This window comes from Marmota flaviventris, chromosome 17 (assembly GCF_047511675.1).
Source record: "Marmota flaviventris isolate mMarFla1 chromosome 17, mMarFla1.hap1, whole genome shotgun sequence".
Taxonomy (NCBI): domain Eukaryota; kingdom Metazoa; phylum Chordata; class Mammalia; order Rodentia; family Sciuridae; genus Marmota; species Marmota flaviventris.
The window spans coordinates 11,967,119-11,990,614 of NC_092514.1; the positions used below are offsets into that span (position 1 = coordinate 11,967,119).

A 23,496-nucleotide genomic window follows, 5' to 3' on the forward strand; every position below is an offset into this window, starting at 1 on the left:
CAGGCAGACTATAGAAATGCACTCCCAGGTCAGGGATGCTGCACAGCTTTTAGAGACTTGCTTGGTTTGTTCACTGACTTGCTTGAAGAAATGCAGAGGCCCCATAAGAGCCACAGCCATTGCTTCTGCCTGTCCCTGGTAGTCTGGTCAGGTCACAGCAGCAGCCCCACCTGCCCTTGTGCTCCTTCCCAGCGGAACAGCAAAGTCCTCACAGGACTGAAGGTGGGGACGGGGATACCCCAAAACCAGACGCCAGCGTTCCTGAGGCTAGAACTGCTCAGCCAGCTTACTGAGTCCTTCTCAAATATCAGGATCCTTGGTCCCGTTAGCTTCCTCACCCCATTCTGTCGTGTCCTGATCAACACACTGAGGTGCCACCAAAGGATGTAGACTTAACCAAAGGTAGGGAGGTACCCTTCTGGAAAAGGATCATTTAAATTCTACTTTGCTTCCTAGTAAAGTCAAAAAGAGGAAATTATAATTTGTGTAGAGAGTGATAGAAACGAAAATGACACATTGGAAGGATTTCATTTTCCTTCCTTGAAAAACCTGATGCAGGGAGACAGGAAACTTAAGGAACAAGGCTAACAGTTCCAAGGTGCCAGTTATCTAGGGCTGCAGATGAGTCCCCAGAGCTGCCTTGAACAAATCAAGATAGCTGTGCAGAGCCATGTGCTTTAGGCTAGCTGAAGCAGGCATCCAGAACATTCTGTTCCTTTAGTCACTGGTGCTACTGTTCTGTAAGGATAAGATCATGTAGCTTAAGTGCACAAGACAGGAAATTAGAAAAATACATAAAGCTATCTGAAGATTCATCATATAACCCCCAACCTTCAAGGTTAGGACAGGCAGAGCTACTGAGGGCAGTATAGATCTCCCTCCTCACAGAAGCTAGGCCACAACAGCTGGTTGTTGGTATAATCAACTGGGAGTGTTTGTACTGAGACAGCCCATTGAAAATCTGTTCCCACTTTATCTGGATGAAGGGACTCCTGTCCCCAAGATGTTAAATAGGGTAGAATATAAACTAGTGACTATAACTCAGAAAAGACCTGACATCATATACTATATCTGCAGGTTATTTTTCTCAATTACATTTTCTATTCCCTTCACAGTCTTGGTGTCATGCGAGGAGATGCAGAATAAAGAGGACAGTGTCCTTCTGAACCTCCATCTATGGGGGCACCTGCAACTCACCATTCCACCCCAGCCAGCTCGCAAATCTTCTTCAAAGACTTTTAAAACTTGCTTCTCTCTGAGATCAAGAGAAGAGACTGCTGACTGCTATTTATAGTGACTGAGTAAGGTCAGAGGACTGACCATGGCAAAGGGCTTGGAGGCAGCTGTCCTTTCGAAGGACTGGCAATTCAATGACAGATGCGGTTTCACCCCCAGAGACCTCACCTACCACCCCTGGTAGGTGGTGCACAAAGAAACTCACATTCCCTAAAGCCTTCCTGTACTTCCCCGCAAGCCTCCTGCCCTACAGACGAGGCCTGTCTCTTCTTTTGTGTTCTGCAGCCTCTAGTTACGCACAACTCCCTGCGTGACCATGTCACTCCCACCCCTGGACCAGTCAAGAACACCCACCCTACTGGCCCACATCTTCCTATTATAGTCATCACCTCACTCCCCTAATTAAGGCTTTAGGACAGAGTTCTAGAGTCAGAGATGTGGGTCTGACTTTTGGCTTTGTGCTTTCTGGCAGGAAGTCATAAGGCAAGTCGTACTGTGATTAGCATCTCAGCTGTGATAACTTAGTGACACCCTGCACCTGAAAACGTGTGGCACAAGCTGGCATGTACAGATAGATGTGCGTCCTGGCAGCAGGCCTGACAGGGAACGCCCACTACTAAAGTGGCAGTATGCCAAGATAAATCCTTGCCTTTCTCTGGCACACTGTGACCTCCTCAAGAAGGAGGAACCTCCCTGTCTTTAATTTTTTTTTTCCCCAGTGCTAGGGATGAAGGCCTGGATTTTGTGCGGGCTAGGCAAGCCTTCTACCACTGAGCTATCCCCAGCCCCAAAGACTCTGTCTTTCATCTATTTGTCCAGCACTTGGCCCAGAGTCTCAGGATTAGAAGATACTCAGTGGGCACTGGCTTTGCCATCACAGTGGCAGGAAAGCTTACTACAGTTCCGGGAACATCTCAGCTTTCCTCCCTGGACATGTGCTTGAATATGCAGGGCACATAAAAAAGGCTAAGGAAGACGGAGGGAGCTTCACGAAGCATACTCTTTGTCTAAGTTTCCAGAATCAATGACTGAGCTCTGCAACACATCTGTGTGGGATTCCAGGAAAGGAACCAGGCCAAGGATTTGACTGACACCAGGCCTATGTCCCAGACCCCAGGCCTCAGAAGCTCAGAATACTCACTGAAGGGGAATGGCAATGAACGGTAGACCTCATTGAGGAAAAGTTGAAGTCTCACTGATCCTGTCTCCAACTCTGCCACACTTGGGAAGGGAGAGGGGGAGTATGCACCAAGGCCATGTACCAAGGTCCATGGTTTTGGCTGAGTCTAGGAAAAAAGGCATATTTTACTTGTCCCTCACAGAGGCAAAAATACTTGTTAAATGAGTTGTTCGTATCTGAAAATTGGGCAATTTCACATCAAAATCCTTCTTTCATCCAGGCGCAGTGGCACACACCTGTAATCCCAGCAGCTTGGAAGGCTGAGGCAGGAGGATCCTGAGTTCAAAGTCAGCCTTAGCAAAACTGAGGTGCCAAGCAACTCAGTGAGACCCTGTCTCCAAATAAAATACAAAACAGGGCTGGGGATGTGGCTCAGTGGCCAAGTGCCCCTGAGATCAATCCTCAATACTTAAAAAAAAAAAAAAAATCTTCTTTTAATAAGCAGCTGGAGCTTAGGAAGGTTGCCCTTTCAATAGGTCCTGCAGTCATTTGCTTTTGCTTCCCCACTGAGAGGCAGGGGCTGTTTCTCACTGTATATAAGGCCCCACTTTTTCCAACTGGACAAAAGACAGTAAGATTGCACTTGCATTCCTGTGGCCCCTGTGTAAACAGCCCCCTCACAACTGGCTGATTCCCCACCTCAACCATCCCCACGACCCACCTCTGCCCAGCCCCGAGGTGGCGCCTGTTATCACCACCACAGTATTCTGAACGTAGACCTTCGTGCGCATCCGCTGCAGCAGCTGATAGATGCCAAAGATGCCCAGGCAGCCTAACAGCAGGGGCAGGATGGAAGTAGAGGACATCAAGTCCATGACCTTCTCCTTCAGCGGACTCTTCCTGGAAGAACCAAAACCAAATCAACTAGTGAGAAGAGAAGAGAACTCAGAGGATTTGCTGAGGCTTCTCCTATAACATACAAATCCCAGATCTCCCTTCTGCAGACCTCAGCTCTGAGCCCCAGCGAGTCTCTAGACCCTGCAGGGCACAACAACTGTTCAGCATGGTGGCACTTGTTTTCTATCACTCTGCATTGACATGAACAGACAGCAGTACCACAGGCCTCAAGATGCCCCCAAGAACAAGCTGATAGTGTCATTCGGCTTAGGATTCAGTGACCTGGTGAGTGCTATAGGACAGGGTGGCATACCAGTACTCACCTGATTTTCCTTTGAAAACCTTTATCATATTTTCACAACCAAGACCATTAAAAAAGGAAAGAAAAAGAAATTGTAACGATTCTTACAATAGCCAACAGGAATGCAGTGCAGAACAGAGCTTCCCCATGCCAAATATCAGCATCGACTCAGGCTGGTAAGCATGTTCTCTGCCATGCACAGGAACGCATTCTTAGTTAGCATGATTGCCACATGAGTGTTTGTGCAACAGTGTGCTATCAGTTCTTAGGAAACATATCCATTTTTGTCTACAATTGCCTTTAATTTCCTTATTTCTCCAGAGCCTCCCCAGCTCCTCATTCTACCAGGTACCTACAACAGATAAGTGGGGAGACACAGTTTAAGAAAGGTCAGGTATGAGCTAGTGAAGATATCAAGATGTTCTGTCACTTTGAAAGAATTGCCCTACAAGGCCACTTGACAAATGGATCAAAGACTACAAGACAAAGGTTCACCACAGACAACCTCCAGGATAATGGTGCTATGGGCACAATAACCCACAGGAAGAACAATGCTAGAAACCAGGAACAGAATTCTGGTGAAATTGGAAGCTTTAAATTATTCATTAGCTTAGGAAGAACTATGTAAAACCCACATCTACCTCCTAAATGTCCCATCTCATAAACCCACATTTTTTTTTTCAGTTTAAATACTGCATTTTATTACTTGTAACTTTTCCATTTTGATTTGTAAATTTTCCATGTTCTTTTTTAAAAATTTATTTATTTTAATTAGGTATATATGACTGCAGAATGCATTTTGATTCATTGTACACAATTGCAGCACAACTTTATATTCCTATGGTTGTATACGATGTAGTGTCACAACATATGTGTATCTAGGGTCATGATGTCCATCTCCTTCCACATCTTTCCTGCCCCCATGTGCCTCCCTCTTCTCCCTCCCCTTTGCCCAAAGTTCCTCCATTTTTCCCATGCCTCCCCCCTCCCCGTTATGGATTGGCATCCACTTATCAGAGAGAACATTCGGCCTTTGGTTTTTTGGGTTTGGCTTATTTTGCTTAGCATGATATTCTCTAACTCTATCCATTTACCTGCAAATGCCATGATTTCATTCTCTTTTAATGCTGAGTAATAGTCCATTGTGTATATATAGCACAGTTTCTTTATCCATTCATCTACTGAAGGGCATCTAGGTTGGTTCCACAGTTTAGCTATTGTGAATTGAGCTGCTATGAAAATTAACGTGGCTGCGTTACTATAGTAGGCTGATTTTAAGGCCTTTGGGTATAGTCTGAGGAGTGGGATAGCTGGGTCAAATGGTGGTTCCATTCCAAGTTTTCTAAGGAATCTCCATACTGCTTTCCAGATTGGTTGCACAAATTTGCAGTCCCCCCAGTCCCACCAGTAGGAGTGTGCCTTTTCCCCAACATCTTTGCCAAAATTTATTGTTGTTTGTATTCTTTATAGCTGCCATTCTGACTGGAGATGAAATCTCAAGAGTAGTTTTGATTTGCATTTCTCTAATTACAAGAGATGTTGAACAATTTTTCATATATTTGTTGATCAAGTATATATCTTCTTCTGATGCTCAAGGGCACCTGAAGAACAGAGCTGGCAACCTGAGGCTAAGGTACAACTCCACCAGAGGCCATGAGCATCAAGTACCAAGTACACAGCCTGTCATCTCCCAAAATTCAAAGGTCCCTGAGCCCACCCAAAAAGCACTAACTGTGGGGGGAGGGGGGAAGAACAAGGAAAACACTGACTGTGGCATAGTGACAGCAGAGCAGGGGTCCTGAAAATGAACGCTTAAGTCCAGCCTAGCTGGTATCACATCCTACCCCAGCCATTTACACCCTAGAGATGGGACCTAACTGCTTTGGGCCTCAAAAGTCCTCATCTCTGAGATGAGGGTATGCAAGAAACCACCTCCCAGGTCTGTTAAGAGATGTAATAAACCAATCCTTGTGCAGGGACCCTGGCTCAGGCAAGCACCCAGGGAACACAGCTGCAGCAGCAGCATCCCAAACTCCTGGTCCAGGAAGTTGTTTCTCAGCAGCCAGATCTCCAAGGTTTCTCAAAGAGTCCCAGGTTTACAAATGTTGGTTCTTCCCAAATGAAATAAACTCATTAAACTACATAGGGTTCAATGTAGTTTAATTTTTATAGCTTCAGAGACCCTTTGATTTAACTAATAAATAGGAAAAAACAGAAGTCAGTATCCCATGTCCCAACTTTTGTGTCAGAAAATGTTACCAAGGCCAGCACAACACAAAATTTGGCAGCGTGGGGTGGTGGGGTGTTGAACTGTCCCTCAGTCCTTTTCAGGGAGAAGCACAATGAAAACAAACCAGGCTTCGAGGTTCCCAAGTGGAAGATAATTAAAACTCCCAACAAGTTGCATTTTCATGCAACCTAATTAAAACTCAAGCCAGCATTAGAGCAGATTATGCTAAGTTAAGTTAGCCAATCCCCAAAATACAAATGCCAAATGTCTTCTCTGATACAAGGGGGGTGACTCAAAATGGGGTAGGGAGGAAGAGCATGAGAAGAAGACTACCACTAAATAGGGAAGAGAGGTGGGAGGGAAAAAGAGGGAGAAGGGGAATTGCATGGAAAAGGGAAGGAGACCCCCTTTGTTGTACAGAATACAGGTATGAAGATGTGAGGGAAAAAAAAAAGAAGTGAGTCACATTAGATTGGGTAGAGAGAAGAGATGGGAGGGGAGAGGAGGGGAAGGGGGGAATGGAAGGACAACAGAATAAAATAGGCACTACTATTGCTGTATGTATATAGGTGACTGTATGACCAATGTGATTCTGCAACCTGTATACTCAGAAAAATGAGAAATTATACCCATCTGATTCAAATGTATGCTATGTCAAGATCATTGTACTGTCATGTATAACTAATTAAAACAAAACAAAACTCAAGCCAGCAACCTACAACATGAACAAGAGAGAGAAAGCTACACAATGTCCTAGATGTTTCTAGGGTTCTCTGAACACCTGACACAACATCACATGCCAAGTCTTGGTCCCCTGGCCTTGGGGATCAATTTGCCTTAGGCAAACATGGCACGGGGTTAACAGGATCCATCCTTAGTCCACGGCCACCGTCTGTGGGGAGAGTGCACAGCTGCCTTGTCTGTAGTGACAGAATGCACAGTGGTGACAGAATGCACAGTAAATTAAAAATCAGTGCCAATCTTCCCCAGGAAAAGAAGGATGATGATGGTGGAAAAAAATATATCGAAGCAAGCCATTTATTTGAGAATCAGGTTCAGTCTTAGCATAATTTCCCTGACCAGACAAAACTGTTCAAATGAGCACTCCTAACACTTTCCAGAAGATCAAATTCTTAAAGACCTCTCAAGTTTTATTCTGCTCTGCAGTGATGGGCGCCCAGGCTGCTAGGTCTTCCCAACCTCTCAGAAACAGCTTTACCATGATGGCCAAGAATTAGACAATGATCACCCACAATGCCTTGCTGTGAAGTTCCAGGAGCCTTCTCCCATCAAAGGGGACTACTATAAAGTAGGAGACAGGAACTGTGTCCTAACTGGCCACATTTCAGATTAAAACTAAATTTTCTATATAATTTATAGCAAAGTTAAAGGAAAACAAGCCTGTTTTCTTTGAAAATTGCATAAGAGGAACTTTAATGTGCTTATAAATTATGTATTTCATATCAGAATGCTTATTAACTGCTAGTTTCAAATATATAGCCAGAGCATGGACTAGGAAGGCAAGACTATAGCGTTACCTTAGGTTAGATAGAGGGAAGTGATGGGAGAGGAGGAGAAGAGAGGGAGTGTGGGGATAAGGAACATAGTAGAATGAAACAGACATTATTACTTTATGTATAATGTGATTCTGCAACATGTACACTCTGAAAAATGAGAAATTATATCCCATCTATATATGATATATCAAAGTGCATAAATGCATTCTACTGTCATGTATGACTAATTAAGATAAATTTAAAAATTAATAAAAAAAGAAAAAAAATACATCTTATGTTCCAAAGAAGACTAAAACATACATTGAAAACCCTGAGCATTTTAGTGTCAAGTTAGAATGTCCAGTTCCTTAATGTCAACTTAGTTTGTTATATAAATAGATATTAGACATTGAGAACATGTTTTCTGTAACAAAATAGAATGGTTCTAGACAATATAAAAAGGATCATATATGTATATGAATTGGTAGTAAACCATGGCTGGGGATATAGCTCAGTTGTATATAAACATAATTTTGTTGGTATGTAACCATACCCACTTATAAATGTACTTAATGCCATTGAACTATACAAATTAAAGATGTTAAAATAGTAGACTTTATATTTTGTATATTATCACAATAACATACAAGACAGGTGTGGTGGCAGAAAAGAAAAAAAGGGAGTGGGAAAAATTATCTTGCTCATCATTTCCAGCATTGGAGATGGAAAGAAGAGACAGTCTTTCCAGCACCATCGTGAGCCATAGCAGGAAGCAGGGCAAGGACATGTACAGAGAGAAAGGTCAGAAAAGGAAGGAGATACCTCCATAGAAAACAAAACATCATCTAAAAGACAAACTGTCTACGCATGCAGTGTGTGCACCACAGTCACATCCACACTCTTCACTGCCAGAGAAAGGACTCGAGGCGTGAATTTGCAATAATGAGCCACATAAACTGATGTGAGGTAGAGCAACTCAGAGATCACATGCTAAGGATGTCTGCTTGTAGTTTCATATATGACAAGATTAGTGAGCTCTGGAAATAGGTTAAAAGAGTTTAAAAGAATGAAAATCCCTTCAAGGGTAAGTATTTCTCAGACCCAAGCAGAGTTCCTGGGTTCTCTGTGACTTTGGATTCAGTTGCTCCCTTATTTCCCATCAAAAGGTCAAGTGCTTTCAGAACCTCAAATCAGAAATGAGACTATCACCCTAAGATCAACTCTGAACAGAAATGTCATCCTTTATGGATTAGCATACTTTAACTAAAATTCTCCATTGTAATTCACAGATGGAATCTGTTCCTAAAACTCCTTTTGTCTCTCATACAATTAAAAAACACATATAAAACAAAATACAAACAGGCAATTGAAATCAACTCAGAAGCCACAACATAAAAATTAAATAACTATACCTGAGAATCTAAAAATATTTGAAAGTTTTAAAAAGCATCATTTCAGGTCTGTAAGAAGGATGAGTCATGAGACAATTTGTCATGTTACAAGAAAATTAGGCTAAAGGGCAGAGTGTGTTCCAACTGGAAAGCAGGACACTGAAGTCACATGGCAAGGAGTGGTTCAGTATCAGCAAAAGCATTTAGGATCCTGTCCATACAAACCTACACCTACCCTTATGTTTCATAACTGATGACCAATTCTAATCAGCTGGACTACTTAAAGTGACATGTTTATGACCAGTATCTGAAAATATATCTGCAAATTTTATCTGTTTTCACAAAGTAAAAGCAGAGTAAGCTGCTCTTTTCTGAGAAGCAGCAGCCAAAGTTGTCTTCAACTAGAAAGAAAGAACAATATCATACCTAAGATGGCAGCTACTTTGTCAGTGGTGGGTCCCAGCACCAGTGTCTTCTCTGGTCTTTTGACCGTGGGACTGGGAACCAGAAGATACCTTGAAGTCCACAGCACCTCCTTGAAATGCTGGAACAAGCCAGAGATGAGTGGCCTGTGGGTAGTATTTGGAATAGCAGACTGAGGGCCTCTGGTTTAAAGGAAAGTAGGCTGGCATCAGCAGAAACAGAGTTATCAATTCTGGGAAGAGGAACCCTGTTCAAGTGACCTCTGCTCTCCACTAATGCACTGGGCACACACTTCCCAGTAATCCCATCCAGGAAGGGCAGGAAGAAAGGTGCCAAAGCTCAGCTTCAGCCTCTGCAGGGAAGCACAGTGACCACACCGAGGCATAGCACCATGCAGAGATTGACCATTTATTATAGTCCAAAGTCTTAGTTCTCTGGGTTTTTGTTTGTTTGGTTGGTTCCAGGGATTGAACCCAATAGCACTAAACCACTGAGCCACAACCCCAGCTTGTTTTTGGATTTTATTTAGAGACAGGGTCTTGATGAATTGCTTAGGACCTTGCTAAATTGCTGAGCCTGGCTTTGAACTCACGATCCTCCTGCCACAGCCTCCTGAGCCACTGGGATTATAGGCATGTGCCACCAAGCCCAGCTCAGTTTTCAGTTTTTTAACCCGGCACTGACTATGGCTACTTACACACACTGACATACAAGTGAATTTAGTGTTTTTGGAAGATGCTGAATGATCTCACCCTCTTTCCTCGAAAACACACAAGAGGAACAGGCCCCTCTGGATAAAGACTGAACAAAGCACTTTCTGTTCTTGGAAAAGTAGAAAAAAAGCACCAAATTGGCACCAGAACCAAGTTCAAGGCCACCCTACACCTATTTATTATGGGACACACATAAATTTATTCTCTAACCATGACTAAGAGTTCTCATGTCAAAATGGATTGTTTCTATGACAAAATACATAGGAAAGCATACTTTGTAAATGTGAACATTCTGAACAACGTGCTGACTCATAAACTGACTGAAAGAAGGCAATTTCCACAGAGGATTTCATGAGTGTTCTAAGCAATGGCAGTCACTTTGGCAGCTTTATGGGCAGTTCATATGTAAATATGGCTAGAAAAAGACCAACTTTATTACTTTGTATCCACACCTAGGATCATCTCAGGTCCTGGTTGTCATTCATGTGTCCACTCAAGTGCCACTGGGTACCAGGCCCTGGGCTAAGACTCGGCTGTAAGGCAATGAACATAGTAGATAAGCTGTCTGACCTCATGGAGTTCACAGTCTCAACAGGCAGACTGACAATAAACAAAGAAACACAAAAATTAAATGATTATAATTGTTATACTGAAAGAAAGCATCATTGTGAAGCAAACGAAGAGTGGTGAGCTATCTAAGGTGAAAGACTTGCCCAGGGATTTCACTCAGAGTCAAAACAATTCAGACCACTGTGCTGAACAAACAGCACTGTTGCTCCTGGCCCAGGACCACTGCCAGTTTATGAATCCTAGATCTTAGATTGTTACCTTTAAAAATTACATACTGTATAACAGCCAGCCATAGAGGTGTATGCCTGTGATCCCAGCTACTTTGAGAGGATGAGACAGGCAGATGAAAAATTCAAGGTCAGCTCAGGAAATTTAGCAAAACCCTATCCCAAAACAGAATTTTTAAAAGAAATCTGGGGGCATAGCTCAGTGGTGCAACGTTTAACTAATCTGTGTGATGTCCTGGTTCAATCCTCTGTACCACAAAACAAAACACAAACAGCAACATGAGCTGGGGTGTGGCTCAGTGGTAGAGTGCTTGCCTACCATGTGTAAAGCACTGGGTTTGATTCGCAGCACCACATAAAAAAATTAAGATTGTGTCCATTTACAACTAAAAATATTTTTAAAAAACAAAACAACAACAACAAAAAAAAACTAACCCATCAACAAGACAAGGTGCCAGTGTAAATATGAGATCAGGCATCCAGTAGTGTAAAAGAAGCTGCTAGAACCTAAACCAAAATATCTAATAGGAACTATGTATAGGCATCAGTTTCAGAAACTGGAATAAAATACAATTCGTGGTATTTGCGTTCAAGATTGAACACAATTATGCAAAATAGCTGCTGTAATATAGATTCATTTGGCAAACACTTACTAAGCATCTATGGTGTGCTGAATGTTCCAGGCTCTGGGGTGCAGTGAACAAAACAGGGAATAAATGATTGTCCTCAGAGAAATGATGAGCCACTGAGACACAGTAAATCAGATAGAGGAAGTGATGGGAGTTATGAACATTTGCCTAAAAACCTGAAGAAGTGTTTACAGTTGATGGATAAAATTCTGATTAAGTACTTTTTAAATTATGTTCCATTCATTTGAAACAATATGTTCTTTGTATTTCATTCCTTTCAGTCAGCCAACAAATCTTTATGGAGTACCAACTAAGGATGTGGAGTTAGGGCCCAACGTAGTGGAATAGAGACCCAGACCCTGATGTACAGTGTTTATGAACTATGGCAAGGAAGAGAACAAGCAGTAGAGAAATACTTGATTACTGTGTAGCAAGCGCGACAAAGAGATGAACCAGTGCTATTTTAAGCATTTAGCTAATCTGGTCATTTGTATTGCTTTCCCCTCTACTAAAATTTCCTCTTTATGTTCATAGAGGACATCAGAGTGGGAGAAGGAAGGGACCTCACTATGAAACTTCACAGCAAGCAGACTCAGGGACATTTGTACCAGGAATAGAAGCACAACAAAAACCAATTTTAGTTTCAGCTGTGTTTTTTAAAGTGACTTAGTTCCCTGAAATACAGCAGAGTATCCAGCACATAGACTCAGGAAGCCAAAATCACAGATTTGACCAAACTCAAGGACCAAATATCCTCCCATTGTCCTAACCGTAGACCAAAGCCATCTCTTTCAAATTTAACTCCACATTTACATTGAACCTACATTTTAAATGATGTCAAGTATGCTCAAGATATATTATGAGCCTTCACTATAGACAACATTCTTTTAATGTTGATATTTGGCAAATGAGAGGTAGAAGAAAAACTGAGTCTCTGAGGATTTACTCTTGGCTGCTATCTACCTTGGTAATGCCTCATCTTTTTTTTTTTTAAGTTTTAATCAATTTATTGAGGTTACTTCAAGTATACCATCCTATAAATTCTTTCTTGATCTATTTTTTTTTTTTTTTTATTGCCTCCTCATCTTTCATGTCCTGCCTGGGCACCATCTCCTCCCTGAAGCTTTTAAAACACCCAGCAACCCTGGCCTTCATACCCGGGGAGAGATAACTACCACAATGACTTCCCCCACACAACTTCCTTCCTGGATGCTGGTCCTGAGAAGAGAATTTGCCTTCTTATTTTCTGCCTCCCACCACCTTCTATGGGTGAGAATTTCATAAATGCCTGTTGAATGAAAATGAATTGTTAGGATAAACTACTCCAGTCCTCTTGGATTACAAAAAGCACTCGATCTCAGATGTGTCATTTTATTTGCCTAATAGTCTCAGTAATGAGCAGAAACCCCAAACCCAAAACTCCATGAACAAGAGTGCTTACAATCTATTTTAACTACTTGTCAGTTGGCATAAGAAAACCCAAACATTCCTGAAGTTTTATTTCTGCAAAAGATCACTAAAACAATAAAAATTAACAGGTTACACCCTAGGATTCAAAATTCAGTGTTATTTCAACTAGTCTCATGGTTGAAATCAGATTATTTTAAATTCTAATTCTTGGTTTCCTCTCTCATAGACAATCTGCCTTAATAGAGGCTGATGTTCCACCCCAAACTCTTAAAATATTTTTAGAACTGAAAAACAGGATTGAGTAATTTAATTAAGAAATGCCCTTTACTCCAAAGCAGTTTTTTTTTTTTTAATTTATTTTTTAGTTTTTCGGCGGACACAACATCTTTGTTTGTATGTGGTGCTGAGTATTGAACCCGGGCCACACGCATGCCAGGCGAGTGTGCTACCGCTTAAGCCACATCCCCAGCCCTCCAAAGCAGTTTTTGAAAGAAAATATTTATTTATAATGATCCTACTTAAAATTTGTATTGCATGGTTTTAATGCCAGAATATAGGACGGCCACATACTGAAAGGGTAATTGGGAAGGAAAGCTTAATAACCTGAGAGGGCTTTGCCATTGCCAATGTCTATGCTTTCATTTAAAAATAACCTTGCTAGGGCCCTAACAATCCATTTTATCTTGCATCCTAGCACATATTTCCCTGAGGACACAGCTGTGTCTCTTCAGGACAAACCCACAGTAAGTAGTTAAGCCATCTATTTCACCCATTGTTAGCACATTTCCCACCTTCTCTCCCCGCCTCCCTACTGGGGATTGAACTCAGGGGCACTCAACCACTGAGCCACATCCCCAACCCATTTTTGTATTTTATTCAGCAACAGAGTCTCACCGACTTGCTCAGGGCCTCACAGTTGCTGAGGCTGGCTTTGAACTCACGATCTTTTTGCCTCAGCCCCTCAAGCCAGGCAGGCACCACTGTGCCTGGCTATATTTCCCACTTTTCACAGATCAATTTTTCTCCCTTTATTTCTCTCACAGGGCCTTTTCAGGCGGGAGGGAAAAAAAACAATTTAGCAAATTCTGGAATATATATTAAAAGAAAAAAATACCATAAGTTGAAAACATCATTGATACATTTACCATAGTCAGACACAGTGGCACACACCTGTAATCCCAGCAACTCAGGAGATGAGGCAAGATCATAAGTTCTAGACCAGCCTTGGCAACTTAGCAAGGCCCTAAGCAATTTAGTAAGACTCTGTCTCAAAAAAAAAAAATGGGACAGGGATGTGGCTCAGAGGGAAAACATCTCCAGTACCATGCCGCCGACACATACCTATGTCCCCTGACACACAACCTAAAAAAAAGTGCAGATCTAGGGCCCTACTCAGCCTTTGAAATCACTAACACAGGAAGAGGTGAGACCTGAGAGTATGGACTCAATATCCTCCTCTGATTTTAATGGGTACTAAAATTTGATGTCTGAAGTCCCTGAAGATCATTTTCCTTATCATTCTCAGTGACATTATTGAATCTTCCCACCCACAAACATAGAATATCTATCCATTTATTTAGTTCTTAGGCATTTTTCATCATTGTTTTGTAGTTTTTCTCATATAAAATGTGTATGAAGGCTGGGGTTGTATCCCAGTGGTAGAACACTTGCCTGGCATGTGTGAGGCACTGGGTTCAATCCTCAGCACCACATAAAAATAAATAAATATAAATAAAGGTATTGTGTTCATTTTTTAAAAAAGTATATGAAATTTGTTAAGATTTATATCCCAAGCATTTCATTTTGGGGAGTGCTAATTTAAATTAGTGGTAATGTGTTTTTGTTTGGTTTTAGTTACAGATGGACACATACCTTTATTTTTATGAGGATCGAACCCAGTGCCTCACACGTGAGGGGCAAGCACTCTACCACTGAGCTACAACCCCAGCCCCACTAGTAATGTGTTTATGTCAAATTCCACTTGTTTGCTGCTGAAGTATTAGAAAAGTAAGTGATGTTTATATATTAACTTTTCATCCTGCAGCTTTGTGATAATCACTTATTAGTTCCAGGAACATTATGTCTATTCTTTCAGAGACGATTATGTCATCTATGAATAAAGATTTTTTAATTTCTTCCTTCCCAATCTGTGGACATAGAATTGTTACTAATTTTCCTTTATTTTATTTTATTTTTTTTTGATATCTATGTGATCTATAGTGATATTCACCCTTCCATTTCACTTGTGTTTTCTGTTTTTTTCTTAGTCTGGCTAATGGCTCATAGTTTTTATTTATAAATTTTTCAAAGAACCAGCTTTTTTTTTTTTTTTTTTTTTTTTGGTACTAGGGATTGAACACTCAGGGGCTCTCAACACAGCAGTTGCTTAGGGCCTCACGAAGTTACTGAGGCTGGCTTTGAACTCCGATCCTCCTGCCTCAGCCTCCTGAGCTGCTGGGATTACAAGCATGGGCCACCATGCCCAGCTGATTTTTAGTTTAATTTCATCATCATTTGAAAGCTGAAAGCAGACAGTGTGTGATTTTTCCCCCCCTCTAATACTGGGAATTGAGCCTAGGGGTGATCTAACACTGAGCTACATCTCAAACCTTACATGTTAATTACATCCAGTTGACTGATGGTACTGTTGAGTTCAACTATTTTTTTTTTTTTTTGGTGGGGTGGTACACCAGGGATTGAACTCAAGGGCACTCGAACACTAAGCGTATCTCCAGCCCTATTTTGTATTTTATTTAGAGACAGGGTCTCACTGAGTTGCTTAATTCATTGATTTTGCTGAGGCTGGCTTTGAACATGGGGTCCTCCTGCCTCAGCCTCCCAAGCCACTAGGATTATAAGGTATGCGCCACCACACCCAGCTCAACTATGTTCTTAATTGACTTTCGGTGTGCTGAACTCATATCTGACAGAGGGATGTTGAAGTCTCCAAATACAATAGTGGATTCATGATTCTCCCTGCAGTTCTATCAATTTCTGCCTCATGTACTTTAATGCTCTGTTGTTAAGTGCATACATACTAAGAATTGCTGTGTCTTTTTAGAGAATTGATCCTTTTATCACAATGTAATGCCCCTCTTTAACCCTAAAAACTTTCCTTGCCCTGTAATTTGCTATGTATGGTTTTGAAGACAAGAAATTCTACTTCTGCATTCTTTTGATTAGTGTTAGTATGGTAGACCTTTTCCATCCCTTTTCTTTTTGCAGTGCTGGGGATCAAACGCAGAGCTTTACACATGTGAGGCAAGTGATCTACTGAGCTACACTACCAGTCTCATCCCTTTTCTTTTAATCTACACGTGTCCTTATATTTAAAGTCGGTTTCTTATAGATAACATATAGTTGGATCTTACATTTTTGATCCACTCTAACAATCTGTCTTTTCATTGGTGTATGAGACCACTGGCACTTTGAGTGATTATTGCTATAACTGGATTAGTCTCTACCATATTTGTAACATTTTTGTTTATTGCTTTCGTGTTTTGTTCCTCTTCTTGTCTTCCACACTTATTCTGTCCTTTGCAATTTTCACTGAACATTTTATATGATTCCATTTTCTCCTTTTTGAGGATATCAATTCTTTTTTCACCTTTTAAAGTGGCTGCCCTTCAGTTTGCAATGTACATTTACAATGAAGCTAAGGCCACCTTCAAATAACATAGCATTTCACACACTCAAAGTATCCTATAACAAAATATTCCTGATTCCTCTATCCCTCTCTTGTATCATGGCTGTTATTCAGTTCACAGATAATAGCCTATGTAAACACATAGGTGTATAAGCATACGTAATCAAATATATTGTTGCTATTATATTTTAACAAACTTTTATCTGTTAGATTAATTAAGAGAAAGAAGGAATTGGGGCTGGGGTTATGGCTTAAAGGTAGAGCACCTGCCCTGGGTTCGATCCCCAACACTATAAATAAATAGACAGATAGATAGATAGATAGATCAAGCCCATTGATAAATTGAAAAATGTTAAGAAAGAAGGAATCAAGCCTATCGATAATCTTTATTTTAGGATTGCTGACCTCTAAAACTATAACATAATAAACCTGTTGGTTTTGAAGACAATAAATTTGTGGTAATTTACTACAGTAATAATATAAAACTAGTAAAATTTTTTCCATCAAATTTGGAGATTTTTTGGCCATTATTTCTGTTAGGACACTGCCAGGGAATGCAGGATCTAAGGAGCAGGGTGCACCTCAGCTGCCAGCCATCACTGTGAACACCACAGAAGAGGGCCACTGCCACATGCACCCCACCTGCCGGCCACCCCTATGCACACCCCAGAAGCAGACACAAGCTCCCCAGTCACCAGCTGCAGCCAAGCACACCCCAGAGTGGCCTGCCACTGTGCATACCTTGGCTGCTGTCCCAAGCCTCATCAGTGAGCTGCCCCATGCCTCTGTTACCAGTGTCACACCTCTGCTGCAGGCCATCATACCCCCTACACCCAAAATCAACACAAGCAAACTCTTACCTGTTTTGATTGCTAGAGAAACATTTAAGCATTTAAGGATTTTTGTTTTGTTTTTTTAAACCTGGAAGGGACATGGCCATTAAGCCACGGACAATCAGAGGCCTTTTCTTCTTTCCCTCTAAAGAGAGGGTAAGAAGTGTGCCTAGACATACTAAGAAATAGTGGGAGCTTTCTAGATTCTCCCCAGAGGTGGACAAAACAAGGTCTACGTGGCTAGATGCAAAGATGTAAGTTCTCTGCAGTTTTTTTCAAGAAGAAAAATGAATTAGACTGCAGGTGTAGGGGAAGGGAATGTACCCAAATATATAGCTCCCCAACACAGCTGGGACACAGCTGGTGTGGTTACTACCTCCATACCCAGAGGAATTTGGAGGACGAGCCAAGGAGGTGTGGACACTTACTGTACCTCCCAAATCCAAATCCAGAAGGCCCAATAAGAAATATCTCCATCTTAAACAGCTCAGTAAGGAATAATTTAAGACTTTCTAATATTAGGGTTTTTTTTTTATTTCACTGGTCATTGTCATGTTGATAAGTTTCCCTTCATATTTGATAATTACATACTTTAATTCAATTGTATGTATTTCTTTTAATTTTTTTGTTATTTTTTTAAGCCTGGGGAGCTTAACCACTGAACTATATCCCCAGCCCTTTTTATATTTTTATTTGAGGCAGGGTCTTGCTAAATTGCTTTGGGCCTCATTAAGTTGCGAAGGATGGTCTTGAACTTGGAATCTTCCTGCCTCAGCCTCCTGAGTTGCTAGAATTACAAATGTATGCCACCATTCAACCTTTTAAGGTTTTCAGTGTTAATTTGATTTATTCCTTTTTTCATCTTGTTCATTTTTGTACTCTTTTCCAATTTGTCTTTTTCTTCCTGTATTATCTGCTGCTGTCTCCTCTGCCTTTGTTTTTGTTTGTCTGTTTCCATGCCCTTTATTGTTTAACAGTAATTTTACTTTAATGACTAAATTTTCAGCCTAAAGTATTACTCCCCTTTTCTATGCTTAAAACTAGTGGAGAACATTTTCAGTAAGTTTTTATGGTTCATTAGTATGTTTTTGCCCCAAAGGGGTTCCCTACTGGTGAATATTTTCTCTCAAAGACAGTGTGATCACACTGGGTGGATGTTTTCACATGGAGATAATCCCCAACTCTGGGGCACACAATGAAGTGAAAGCCACTCCTAAAAAGACCTCACCTAATAGTGTGAAGATATCCATCACACCCAACACAGTGGAGCACAAACTGTAATCCCAGCAGCTCAAAAGGCTGAGGCAGGAGGATTGCAAATTCAAAAAGGCAACCTCACAACTTGGCGAGACCCCGTCTCAAAAAATAAAAAAGGGATAGGGATGTGGCTCAGTGGTTAAGTACCCTTGTTTCAATCCCTGGTACCAATACATACATACATACATACATACATACATACATACATACATACAAGATATCCATCACAAGAAAAGAATAGATTTTAACACAGCAACAGAGATTTAACAAAGAAAACGAGGCAATAAAAAACTCTAAAATTTCAAAACTCCCCAACAACTAAATCCAGGGATATTGAAGTGAAGGAAATGCGGGACAAAGAATTCAAAAAACTGATTGTTAAAATGGTCACTGAACAAAAAGATGATCTAAGGAATATACCAAGGAAGAAAACGTGGACATGGAAAGAGCACTTCGAGAAAGAGAATTCTGTGGAGAGTGGAACTTGGAAATGAAAAAATGAAATAAAAAACTTAGTAGAAAGAACCACCAACAGACTACAATTATGCAGAAGAAAGAATATCAGGGCCTGAATACAAGGTATAGGAATTGGAGCATACAGACTATAACAAACAAAAAACTTGAAACTCTGAGCAGAATATACAAGAGCTTGGGGATAACATTAAAAGGCCAAACTTAAGGATTCATAGGTCTTGAGAAAGGAGAAGAGAACACACCAATGGTACAGAAAACATATTCAGTGAAATAATAACAGAAAATTATCTGAATCTTTGGAATGAGATGGACTTACAGGTACTGAAGGCATTTAGAACTCCAAACAGAACCAAAAAGAATCAGTCCATGATCTATTTATAGTTAAAATGCTAAAAGTTCAGAATAAAACAATTTTAAAAGTTGCAAGAGAGAAACACCAATGCACTTATAAAGGCAAATTAATTAGAATAACAGCAGATTTCACTGCAAAAACTAAAAGCTAAGAGGGCTCTAAAACAAAGTAACTGGCAACCTAGATTACTCAGTTATCCTTCAAAATCAAACAAATAAATAAAAACCTTGCAAGATAAGCATAAAATAAAAAAATCCACCACGACTACACCAGCATTGCACTTGATTCATTTAATTATACTTGAATGATTCCTACACACGGGAGAGGAAGATGAAAAAGAATAAATAATATCAGAAAAATAAATAAGCAAATGAAAATTAGGAGTGATTCAAACACTAGAAATAAAAGGAAATGACAGCAAGTAACACATAACAACAATGAACTTAAATGATCTTAATTCTCCAACTAAAAGACACTGACTAGCAAATTAAAAAAAAAAAAATTATATATTGTCTCCAAGAAACACACTTCACAAGCTAAGACATTCACAGATGGAAAGGATGGAAAATAATATTCCACATAAAATGGAATCTGAAAACAGGCAGGAGTAACCACTCTCAGTATCAGATGAAGCAGACTTCAAGTCAAGATTACATATTGGTAAAGGGAACAATTCACCAAGAAGATATAATGATTGTAAGTATTCATATCCCAAATCTTAAAACAAACATCACTCGATATACAGAGACTGACTGACCACAAATCAATCATAGTAGGGGACTTCATACCACTCTCACTCTCACCAGACAGAAAATCAAAAAAGACACATCAGATTTAAACTTTACTATAAATCAACTGGACTTAACAGACATCTTCAAAATATTTTATCCAACAACAACTAAATACACTCATTTTTTTCAGCTGCTCATGGAACTTTCTCCCAAACTGATCATATATTAGTTCATAAACCAAGTAACTTAAGCAAATACAAAAGAAAAATAATCTCTTGCACCTTTTCAAACTATAATGGAATAAAATTAGAAGTCAACAAGAGAAAACATAGAATCTATACAAACACACAAAGACTGAACTAAATGCCCTTCTAAATGATGAGTGGGTTACTGAAGAAATTAGGGTAAAGCTGAAAAATTCTTAGAATCAAATGGAGATGGACACACAATATACAGAATCTCTAGGATACGAGAAGAAACCCTAAGAGGGAAGTTTACAGCTCTGAGTGCCTGTATTACAGATAGAAACCTCAAATAAACTAACGTTGCATCTTAAGTCATTAGAAAAATAAGAACAGACCAATCCTAAAACTAGTGGAAGAAAATAATAAATAAAATTAAAACTGAAAAAATACAAAGGATCAATGAAAGAGATGGTTCATTGAAAAAATAAATAAGATTGGTAAACTCCTAGTCAAAATAGCCAAAAGAAAGAGAGGAATCCCAAATTCATAAAATTGGAAACAAAAATGGAGATATTATAACAGACACAGTTGAAATCCAGAGGATTAGGAACTGTTTTGAAAATTTATACTCCAATAAATTAGAAAATTTAGAAGAAATAGATAAATTTCTCCAAACATATGATCTATCAAAACTGAATCAAGATAATATAGAAAACCTAAAAGCAATGAGACTGAAGTCTCCCAGGACCAGATGGAATCACAACTGAATTCTGCCAAATCTTTAAAGAACTAAATTCTTCAATTACTTCATGAAAAACAATTCCAAACTCATTCTACAAAGCCTACTTCATATTTTATCAAAAACAGATAAGGACACACCAAGAAAAGAAAACTATAAACCAATATCATTGATGCACATAGATGCAAATATCTTCAATGAAATATTAGCAAACTAAATTCAGCAACACATTAAAAAGATCAGGCACTATGATAAGTTGGTTTCATCCTAGGGATTCAAGGCTGGTTCAAATCAATAAATATAATATGCCACATAAATAGAATCAAGGATAAAAATTGCAAGCCTAGCTCCACAGAATTAGAAAAATACTTTGACAAAATTTCAACACCCTTTCATGGATTTAAAAAAGAAAAAAAAAAAAAGAGAGAAATGATGATGAAGCCAGAGATAGAAGGCACTTATCTATATATGACAAACTCAGAGCCAACATAATACTGAGTGGGAAAAAACTGACAACATTTCCTCTAAAATCAGAAACAAGACTGTGATCTACACTCTCACCACTCCTATCCAACACAGTTCCTGAAACTGTAGCCAGAGCAATTTGGCAAAAGAAATAAAAGGGATACAAGTAGGAAAGAAATAAAGTCAAATTATCCTTATATACAGATGATATGATCCTATTCTTAGAAGACCCTAAAGCTTCTACCCAAAGCCTTCTAGAGCTGATAACAAACTCAGCAAAATAGCAAGATACAAGAGCAACATTAAAAAAAATAATAATAATGCTTTTCTATACATCAATAATGAATATGCTGAGAAAAAAATTCAGGAAAATAATCCCATCATAATAACATCAAAAAGAGTGATGCCTTTGGGGTATGTATTTTGTGAGTTGAGCTTGGTCTCTCTCTGCTTCTTGGTGGCCATGTCCTAAACTGCTCTTCTCCTTCGTGCCTTCTCCCAGGATGTTCTGCCTCACCGTTGGCCCTACTGCAAAGAGAGTTGGCCATCTATGGACTGTGATCTTCGAAACTGTGAGCGTCAAATAAAATTTTCTTCCATTAAATTGTTCTTGTCAGATCTTTTGGTCATAGCAGCATAAAAGCTGGCAAAAACATCTCCCAACAGAGCACTGACACCCAGAATATATACAAACAGCTAAAAAATTCAACATTATAAAAAATAATAAAAGGGCAAATGAACTAAACAGACAAGTCTACAAAGAAGTACAAATGGATAAAAAGTATATGGAAAAATGGTCAACATCTTCAGCCAAAAGGCAGATGCAGATCTCTACACTGAGTTCCCATCTTACTCCAGCTAGAATGACAACCATCAAGAATATAAATAATAGCTCTTTGCTTTTTCTTGGCCATTGCAATGCGTGCACTTGATTCAGGCCTTCCTCGTGCCTCCTCACAAGACTTTCAGGATCAAGTGATTCCTGACCAAGAAACAAAAGCAAAATCATCCCATTCCCTGATGGATTTGAATAAAAGCTGATAATGAAACCAGACACAACTCCTAGTGGAGCCATTGGAAGAAAACCAAGCTGGGTCTTGAAGTTACACATGAAATGGCACACCTATTTATGTTATATCAAGATTATGATCATCTGGTCTCATCAAGCTGAAAATGTCACTATCTGGACAACTGAAAATACTTGACTGGGAATGTGATTTGTCTTTAGCTAAGATGATGTAGTAACTGATTTTGGTTGATTCGGTAATAAATATGTGAAACTTTAAAAAAAAAAAGAATACAATTAACAATAAATGCTGGCAAGAGTATGGAAGGGAAAGGAACTCTTAGGCATTCTTGGTGGGAATGTAAACTAGTAAAACCACAATGGAAATCGGTATAGAGGATCCTCAGAAAGCTAAAAATAGAACTACCATATGATCCAGCCATAGCACTCCTTGGTATTTATCCAAAAGAATTAAAGTCAGCATACTTAAGAGATACATGCATATCCATGTTTACTGCAGCATTTTACAACAGCCAAGTCATAGAATCAGATTAAGTGGCCATCAACAGATGGATGAATAAAAAAAAAATATGGTACATATACACAACATCCAGATATATAGAATTTATGTCATTTTGGGGAAAACAGATTAAATTAGAGATCAAAATATTCAGCAAAATAAGCCAAACTCAGAAAAGTACTGTATATTGTTCCTCCTATGTGGCATCTAACAGGGCAAAAAAGGGATACCATGAAAGTAGAAGGGTGACCAGTGGGGACGAGGAAACGGATTGCAGGGAGGGGAAAGGGACTGCGGGGAAGGAATAAGGGAAGTGGGGACAGGACTGGGCAGAGAGACTGATTATACTGTGGCTTTGCTTGCTTATGGTACTGGAGATTGAACCCAGGAGCTCTCTACCACTGAGCTACATCCTAGCTCTTTTTATTTTGAGACAGGGTCTTGCTAAGTTCCCAAGCAGGTCTTGAACTTGCGATCCTCCTCCCTCCAACTCCTAAGTAGCTGGGAGTACATACGAGCCAATGTGTCCAGCTCAATTTGTTTTTACAAATGTGCAAATATGCCACAATGAAACCCATCATTCTGTGTAACTGGGATGTATCAATTATTTTTTTAAACAAGGCACCAATTTTGTTTCTTACAATT

At 39.8% G+C, this 23,496-nt stretch overlaps 1 protein-coding gene across 12 annotated transcripts in view; it reads right to left on the reverse strand.

Annotated features, from left to right (window-relative positions):
* The window catches only part of Dhrs7b (dehydrogenase/reductase 7B), a 60,659-nt gene that overhangs the window by 11,551 nt on the left and 25,612 nt on the right, over positions 1-23,496 (reverse strand). For 9 of the 12 annotated variants that reach the window (XM_027921459.2, XM_071603474.1, XM_071603481.1 and 6 more), the window contains one exon: positions 3,078-3,256. In XM_027921459.2, coding sequence (XP_027777260.2) covers positions 3,078-3,256 — 179 coding nt within the window. Of the gene's footprint in view, positions 1-3,077; positions 3,257-3,662; positions 3,685-9,097; positions 9,216-23,496 lie in introns of those variants that run through there. The other 3 variants (XM_071603480.1, XM_027921458.3, XM_027921456.3) reach the window with 3 other exon arrangements.